The 8,740-nt window shown below is 31.1% G+C and overlaps 1 protein-coding gene across 1 annotated transcript; it reads left to right on the forward strand.

Moving 5' to 3' along the window:
* LOC109332511 (peroxidase P7-like) lies at positions 2,007 to 7,885 on the forward strand. The gene is made up of 3 exons (XM_019567496.1): positions 2,007 to 2,210; positions 2,924 to 3,121; positions 7,309 to 7,885. Exons 1-3 carry the CDS (start codon positions 2,007 to 2,009, stop codon positions 7,861 to 7,863), a joined length of 957 nt encoding a protein of 318 aa, XP_019423041.1. The 3' UTR covers positions 7,864 to 7,885.

Genomic DNA, 8,740 nt, shown 5'->3' on the forward strand with positions numbered 1-8,740 from the left:
CTACACAAAGTCTCTACCTCCACTATATGTCTGTTTGCATTGGTCAGCTTTTTTTGCACATTTTTCGTGTTGCAGCATTTCATTGTTGTTGGATTCGCTATGAGAGGTATGTAATTTTCATTACTTTCTTGTATAGTTATTTTATTTTTGTTATCAATAATTGCATTAGTAATAATAATTATCACGATTGTAACATATAATTATAACTACATCAAAAAGGTAAATGCATAAACAATTTACTCTTTGTATACATACTACAACACTTTTTTAATAAATATTTAGTTTTGAAGCAAAATATGTAATTAATTAGTTTCTCATTATATATCAATTTAAAACATATTAAAAAACAAAAAACAACAAGCACCCATGAGTCAACAAAAAAAAATGAAATAATATTTAACTCAGATTGTAAGGTATGATGCGGTGTCAGACGTAAGGGCTACAATTCACTTCCTTATGATTAATAGGACTAGTTATATTTTCACATCTTAAAAATATTTTATTTTTTAAATAAATAAAACCAAAATTCGAATTTCTTAACCAAGTTTTAATATGAGATGCGGCATTGGACGTAAGGGCTATGCTTCGCTCATATTTTTTTTTCAAAAAAATAAATTAAAATTTACTATTTTTAATAAATAAAATTAACCAAAACAAATAAACTTTTTCTACCTAAAGAACTACGTAAGCCTTGATTCCCTTAATAGGGATACGTAGGACCGGGGTCATTCTTGTCAGGCACAATAATAAAAACGATTTTTTTCTTCATAATAATTAATTAATTAATCACACAATTAAATAAAATAATAATAACACAATTAATAATCCATGCAATATAATAGGGTACCGTTCAAACGGACAACTAGGGTGCTAATACCTTCCCTAGGGTGTAATCGACTCCCGAACCTGGATATCAAAGTCCAATGCCCAATGTGATTGGACCAAAAGATTTTTCTACATTTTTTGACTGAAAAAAATGTAGTGGCGACTCTAAATAAGGTCGTGCAACCGAAAATCGGGGCGCGACAGCCCTTATAGTACTCTACTGGTGTTCTGCCCCCGGAATTTGGTCTTTTCCCTTTGGCAGGACCTCCTCTGCCTTGTCTCCTCCCACACACTTGGCTCCCTTTCACATACAGACCATCACCCTGAGACCCTTCACATACATTCTATCTTCTTTGAGTGTGGGATAGAAGTGATCTCATCCAGTTTGATTGAGTGTTTCCCGTACGTCAATGTTGTCACCAAGTGTTCATAGGAATTTGGCAAAGAACACAGTAATATTATTGCTTTGTCCTCATCATCAACCTTCACATCAAGTTTCTGCAAGTCATTGATCACTTGATTAAAACTGTTGAGATGTTGTTGCAAATCAGCACCTTCCTGCATCTTCAGGCCATAGAGTCTCTGTTTCAAATACAACTTATTTGTTAGAGACTTGGACATGAACCGCTTCTCTAATGTCTCCCACACCTCTGTTGGTGATGTCAGATCCATAACATGATACATCACCTCATCTGATAGACAGAGCCGTATGGTTCCTGCAGCCTTCTCCTTCAACTCTTCCCAATCCAGTTGATCCATACCCTCTAGTTTATTCTCACGCAACGCCTTTGCTAGATCTTGTTGAGCCAACCCATCCTTAACCCTCATTTGCCACAATCCGAAATTACCAGTTCCATCAAACTTCCCCACCTCGAATTTGGCACCTAGGTTAAGAGGCCTCTGATACCAATTGTTGGGAACAAGTGAACAATCAAATAGTAAAGAGTATAGAGACAAGAGAATAACACAAGAGATTTGGTAACGAGGATCAACCAATTGTGCCTACGTCCCCAGGAGCGTTGAGCGGCTACCACTACATATTATTAGAGAATAAGGATTAGTGTTTTACTATTCTTCTCCTTGTTACATTAGGTTTACATAACATCAATATATATAGCCCTCTACTCCAACCCCTTTACATCAGCCCAAACCCATAACTTGTATTGCTGTTATCTAGAGATATGAGTCATTGCACAACAGTTACACTAACCATTCTTTCTCTCTTTGCTTGTTCTAGCAATGCACAACTTTCTCCAACCTTCTATGATAAAACTTGTCCTAATCTTCAAACCATTGTGCACAATGCAATGAAGCAAGCTCTCAATAAAGAACCAAGACTTGGAGCTTCTATTCTACGCTTGTTCTTCCATGATTGCTTCGTTAATGTAAAATACTATAACCTCAATCCCTTTATGACCATTTTGTTTACCTTTTCAAGCTCACATTTTAACTCATACTTAGCCAAGAATAAGTGATGTTGATATATATATACTATAACAAATTATTCTTGGCTCTTAGTACTAAGGGATTTTAGAGAAAATATTGTATGAAATAATAGTGTAAGATTTTTTTATACTGTATTATCAACCTTTATTTTATTAATCAACATCAATTCATTATATGCATTTACATTCTAATTAAAGGTCGGTAGTCTTCATTTTGAAATATTAAATGTACTATGTGTCACGCTAGTAACTGTCACTTCAATCTGAGTTATTATTTATAATAAATTTGAAAATGTTTCCCCTTTAGCTAATCTATGACAGAGATTTAGAAGAAATTATTCCATTATACTTTCAAAGGTGGCAAGGACAATAACCTATATAATAGGGAACCATCTAAATCGAGTCATTGAAAATTTGAAATGGAAGTATGCATCTTTTATTATAATATTGTTTCACACTAACATTTTGATATTACTTTTCCATTCAAATTAGTCATTGTCAAGGATTTAGACACTTGATAATTCTTTGTGCAATAAATTGGACTAAATCTAGACGACAAGTTGAACTGATGTAAATCTCAATGAAGATTTTTGTGTATAAAAGTGTCACTTTCTTTTTAATTAATAAAAGGTCACGGGGATGTTAATTTGTAGGGTTGCGATGCATCAATATTATTGGATGACACTGCCACCTTTGTCGGTGAGAAAAATGCAGGAGCTAACAAAAATTCAGCCAGAGGTTTTGAAGTTATTGATACCATTAAGACCAACGTTGAAGCAAATCCAGCTTACAATGGTAAAGTATCATGTGCTGATATTCTAGCACTTGCAGCAAGAGATGGAATAGCTCTGGTAAGCCATTTCTTTTTTATTTGGTTTTTTCTTCTTAATCTAACCAAAAGTGATTATTATTATTATTACTAGCGTGTTGACAGGCACTCTCATGCCTGTCAATCCGCTTTCCTATTGTTTATAATGTATAATTTATAAGCTATAAATATCAAATATAATAATTTATATGCAACAATTTCTTTGAATGTGGTAGTTTTTGAAAAAATATCTAACATGCAGTTTTTTTAAAATTAATTCAAATGGGAGGTTTTAAAAGGTTCTCAAAAATGTGGTTAAAAAGTAATAAATATGATAATTTTTGAAAACTAAATAATAATGTGAATGAAGGGGACATTGTGTATATAGTTTTTTGGTAGAAAATAAAAATAGTGAGGGTAAAATAGGGAACTATAAATTACACCATGAATAGTTAGTTATTTTATGTTTTTGCTTTATAAGTAATAAATATGATAATTTTTGAAAACTAAATAATAATGTGAATGAAGGGGACATTGTGTATATAGTTTTTTGGTAGAAAATAAAAAATAGTAAGGGTAAAATAGTATAGATGTTGTACACAATACATTTGAACCTCATAGTGTAATATGTACACACTGATATTATAAAGATTTATATATAGTCAATATATCATTCATCATTCATTTGTATTCATTAGTACTATTTTTATTTAGGAGTTAATAATAATTGAAAATGAGTAATATATGATATGATAATAGTATAAAAACTCTTATATTATTAACACATACATATTTTTCTCATTTTAATAAAATACTTACCTATCCCCAAATCTCTGTGAATAGCAACTTTATCCACACATATACTTGTTGGGTACCTACGCACTCATATAGACACCCATTACCCACAACTCTACTATAATAAATCCAAAAATCTTAGACCTTACAATTCTAATATAGATTTTTCTTTGTAACGGGTTATATTACCACTTATATTATTCATTGTTGTAAATTATTTTGCATATAAAAATGAATTAGCATAGAACATAACAATCTCAATATAGTAGATTGAATAATTATAATGTTAAGCGATTTCTCATTTTGTGATATCATTGTGAGTGTGAAAGAAAGGGGGAGATCGTTTTACAACAATGGAGAATAGTAATGATGTTATGTCTTGCTTGGAAATTGGAAAATGAAGATAGTGTTGTTTCTAGCTTATAACTAATATAGATGCAAAGATTGTTAAATGTTGGTGTTGAGTGTGTTAGTTTGCTATCAATTAGATATTTTGTATAGTTTAAGGATGGTTGGGTTTATTTAAGTGTGAGGTGTGAATAATATCTTTGCTTCTGACCTTGACACAGTTTTGATGAAGACACCAACATCACCAAAAAGATGAAAAGGAAGAATACTTATGAAGACAATGAAGAATAAAGCTTCAAGAAAATTAGATTAAGTCTCTATAGGTACTTCTATCCTAAAACTCCTTATTATGCAAAGTAGTAATGCTCAAACTATTGTTAAAGAATAATGAAACACTTTAAAAAAAAACTTAAAACATTTTTTGAAATAATGTGTAATGGGTTACTTCATTAAAGTAACAGTGAGAGAAAAAGAGTTATCCAACTTTAAACTGTTCAGGGTAATCCATTACTGCCTTTGAGTAACAGATTACCAATTTTACAAATTTTTTTTAACCGATTACCCAAATGGTGTAATCGATTACTCTAATTAGTTTTTAAATAAAAAGTGGACAGTGAGTTTGGGTAATAGATTACCCACTATCAGTAATCGATTACTGAAGACTGTTGCAAGAGATTTCAGATTTCAAAACGAAATGTTTTCACTCCAAATGAAATCTCTTCATTTCAAACAACTCCTACACTTTCAGAAAGACACCATGACTTTCAGAAAGGTACATTGGGTGTTTAGAAAGCCTATATAAAGACTCTAACTCTCACAACATAAAATACAACTTTCACACAACTCTCATAAATTCTCTCACTATTTTTCTGCACTTTTGCACTAAGTTCTTAAACTTTCAAAAGAGAATTTTTCTGAGTTACTTGAAGTAATTGTTTCAAAGTTTTACAAATCTATTGAGCATTATTATTAAGCATACAAAGAGAGTTGATTGGATTGCAAGTGTTATAATATTTCATACTTGTAAAGGCAATCCAAAGCTATCACTGAAATTCTTCATTCATTACAATAAACTTTCTTTCAGAGGGTGTGAATAGAAAGGGGATAGAGTAACTTGAAAAAGTGTTTTCCAAGGGTATAAATATTAGTGAGTGGGTAAGGTACTTAGAGATCTCGGGGTGAGACTTTGTAATTACTACTCATAATATTTAGTGGAAAATCTCTTGTGTTGCAAGAGTACTGGACGTAGTCTTCGGTGGACAAGAAGGTGAACGAGTATAAAATACTTGTGTACTCTCCTTTCCCTTTCCTCTTTACTTTATACTTGTTTATTTTCTGCAATATTATCCGCTGCACATTAACTCTTACATTTTGCAGAAAAAATTACTACAATTTGAAGTCAACTAATTTACCCCCCTTTTAGTTGCAATCCTGTTCTTACATGAGATCCCATATTGAATATGAGAGGAAAAATGAAAGAGTTTATAAGTAGAAAAGACACGAAACTAAGATATTAAAGTTTTGGTTTAAGATATAGTGTCTCATTTTATCTCCCTACTCTTTCAATATCCCGGTAAAATGAAACTTCCCAACAATTAAATACTCGCAATCTAATCCAACAACAAGTAAAAGTTAATGTTTAGGTATGTGTGGGTATGGGGCGAGTTGAGTAATATAATACCTATCTCCACATCAATACTCAGATTTTTGTGGATAAAATTACCCATCCCATCCCCATTCATTGGTCAACTATCCTCTCCATTGTGGGTAATTTTTGCAATTACCCATTCCATCCCTGTCAAATTGTTATTCGTTGTTTAAACTTTAAAGTAGAATTCACCTTATTATTTTATAATTGTTTAGAAGTTTAGGGACTAAAACTCACACCATATAACTTTTAGAAGTATTTTCTTTTATGATGGATGACTATTTTAACACCCAAACCAACTTTAAATGATTTTTTTATACATTTTTAAAATTTAGAGAATAAATTGGATTTTGCCTAAAAATATATATTAGTTTTTTCTTGCTCCCGCTTAGAATCCATTGTTGAGATATGAACTCATTTTCTGTCCTATAATATGTGTCACTCCATATGTTATGATTGTGATTGATTGAAAAAAAATATTTAAGTTGAAAGTTGAATTATAAAATATTTGCTGTAATTTGGTGGGGCCAAATATACATCTCAGACACACTAATAATGGAGGAAATATTACGAGGTTCATGCATTCACCCGTCTTTTGGTCTCTTTTTCCAAAAATATATATTATATAGAGACATATAAAATACATTATATTTAGAGATAAATATATTTATGATTTTTGTGCCATTACTAATAACTAAATTTTATTAAAAATTAGATATTTAATATATTGCCAAGATTTTATTAGTTTTCTCTGCATACATATGTCTCAACACATTTTTTCTAAAAAAGAAATCTCTCATAATCACCATCTCTTTACAAAAAGAGAAATAAAAAAAAAGCAAGCAGCCGTAAGCATTGGCTTGCGTTTTACATTTGGAAAAATATAATCATGAATGAGGTTCAGGAATAACGAATGATTGAAGTATATATATATATATATAGAGAAAAGTGTGTAATATCATTACACTATGTAAAAATTCATACACAATCAATATATCATTTACAATTCATTTATATTAGTTTTATTTAAATATAAATAATAAATAATACAATAATATTATAAAAACTCTTAGAATATCAATACATATATTATTTTCCCTAGAGAATATTGATTGTGAATTTTACATTCTCAACATATCATCAATTATGTAACTCTATACTATAAGGTTACTTCAATATATAATTAATTTTGATGTACGAGTAATAAAAAAATAGCCACTTAATACACGAAGTTCTCACATCTTAAGATTTAAGAAGGATAGATATAATAACTTATCCTTACATGGATGTGAGAAAGTTATTTCTAAGAACTGAACCCATAAATTCTAGGTCACAAAGCAAGTAAATTTAGCTGAGTCTCACTTTATTTGGTTTTGAATAATAAATGTTTGAATTTGTAGTATTTATTACTTTCTAATTGATAAAAATTCAATTTCCAACTAGGAGGACCTTCATGGGCAGTACCACTAGGCAGAACAGACGCAAGAACAACAAACATAGATACAACCAACAATGACATTCCTCAACCATCCTCTGACCTTACCACTCTCACCACTAAATTTGCAGCCAAAGGTTTAAGCCCAAGTGACCTCACAGTACTCTCCGGTGCCCACACCATAGGCCAATCAGAGTGCCAATTTTTCAAAACTCGCATTTACAATGAGACCAACATTGATACCAAATTTGCCACCTCTAGACAAGCCAATTGCCCTTTCTCCTTCGGAGGTGAAACCAATTTGGCATCTCTTGATTCACTCACTCCTAATCGTTTTGACAATAACTACTATAAAGACCTTGTTGTTAATCGTGGTCTTCTTCACTCTGATCAAGTGCTTTTCAATGGTGAATCTCAAGATTCTTTGGTTAGGACTTATAGTACTAATAATGTTGCATTTTTCAATGACTTTGTTGCTGCTATGGTGAAGATGAGCAAGATTAGTCCTCTCACTGGGACTAGTGGTGAAAGTAGAAAGAATTGTAGAGTTATTAACTAATTATAAAGAATTGAAGAGTTGTGACTTACTTACAAGTTGTGTCAACAATTTAATAAATAATTAGCAGATGTTTCTCTAGGTTAGAAGTCACAATTGAAGGTGACTAGATCTTAGATAAATTTGCAATTGTAGAATCTTGATGTTTTTTACTTTGGTAATTTGAACGTTTTTTAATTACAGTTCACCAAATGTTTATATGAGAGCTAATCTATGAGTTGTGTGTCCTAATGAGTGAGTCAAGCATATTTATATTGGATCCAAATTCTCTATCTCATCTTATCTTCTAATTTTATTTTTATTCAAAGTTTTATTATAATGGAAAACATGGGGCGCTGACATTATAAAAGAAAATTTTATATCCATCCATCCTAGTAATACATTGTTAAGGGCACAAACACCGGTCAGAGAAAGTAAGGTTTAAACCACATGTGCTCGATAACTAAAGCTAAGACCTAATGTTGTGTATGGCTGATGAGCAATGAAGAAGAATAAGGTAGCAATGAGAAAAACACTCTTTGCTAAATGTGCATGATCTTATTCCCCCCTTTTTAACCACTAAAGTTCTTTAATTTAAAAGTATATATGAAAGTATGGATTTCACTCGCGTGCAAAGCATTTATCTAAACTCTATAGTTAATAAAAATAAGGAAAAATGCATAAAATCTTCCTAAATTTTATGCTTTTCGTAAGTAATTATTATAAATTATTTTTCCTTTTGAAATAATCCTTAAACTTTATCAATTTATGAAATTGGTTCCTATATAAATATACTGTTAAATTATCCATAGACAACAAGGAAGCCACTGCAACTAGATTGACAGTAGTAGTACTACAACAATGGAGGTTAACCAAAGTTGATATCTGAAAGAAACCATCA

The sequence above is a fragment of the Lupinus angustifolius genome, chromosome LG18 (assembly GCF_001865875.1).
Source record: "Lupinus angustifolius cultivar Tanjil chromosome LG18, LupAngTanjil_v1.0, whole genome shotgun sequence".
NCBI lineage: Eukaryota > Viridiplantae > Streptophyta > Magnoliopsida > Fabales > Fabaceae > Lupinus > Lupinus angustifolius.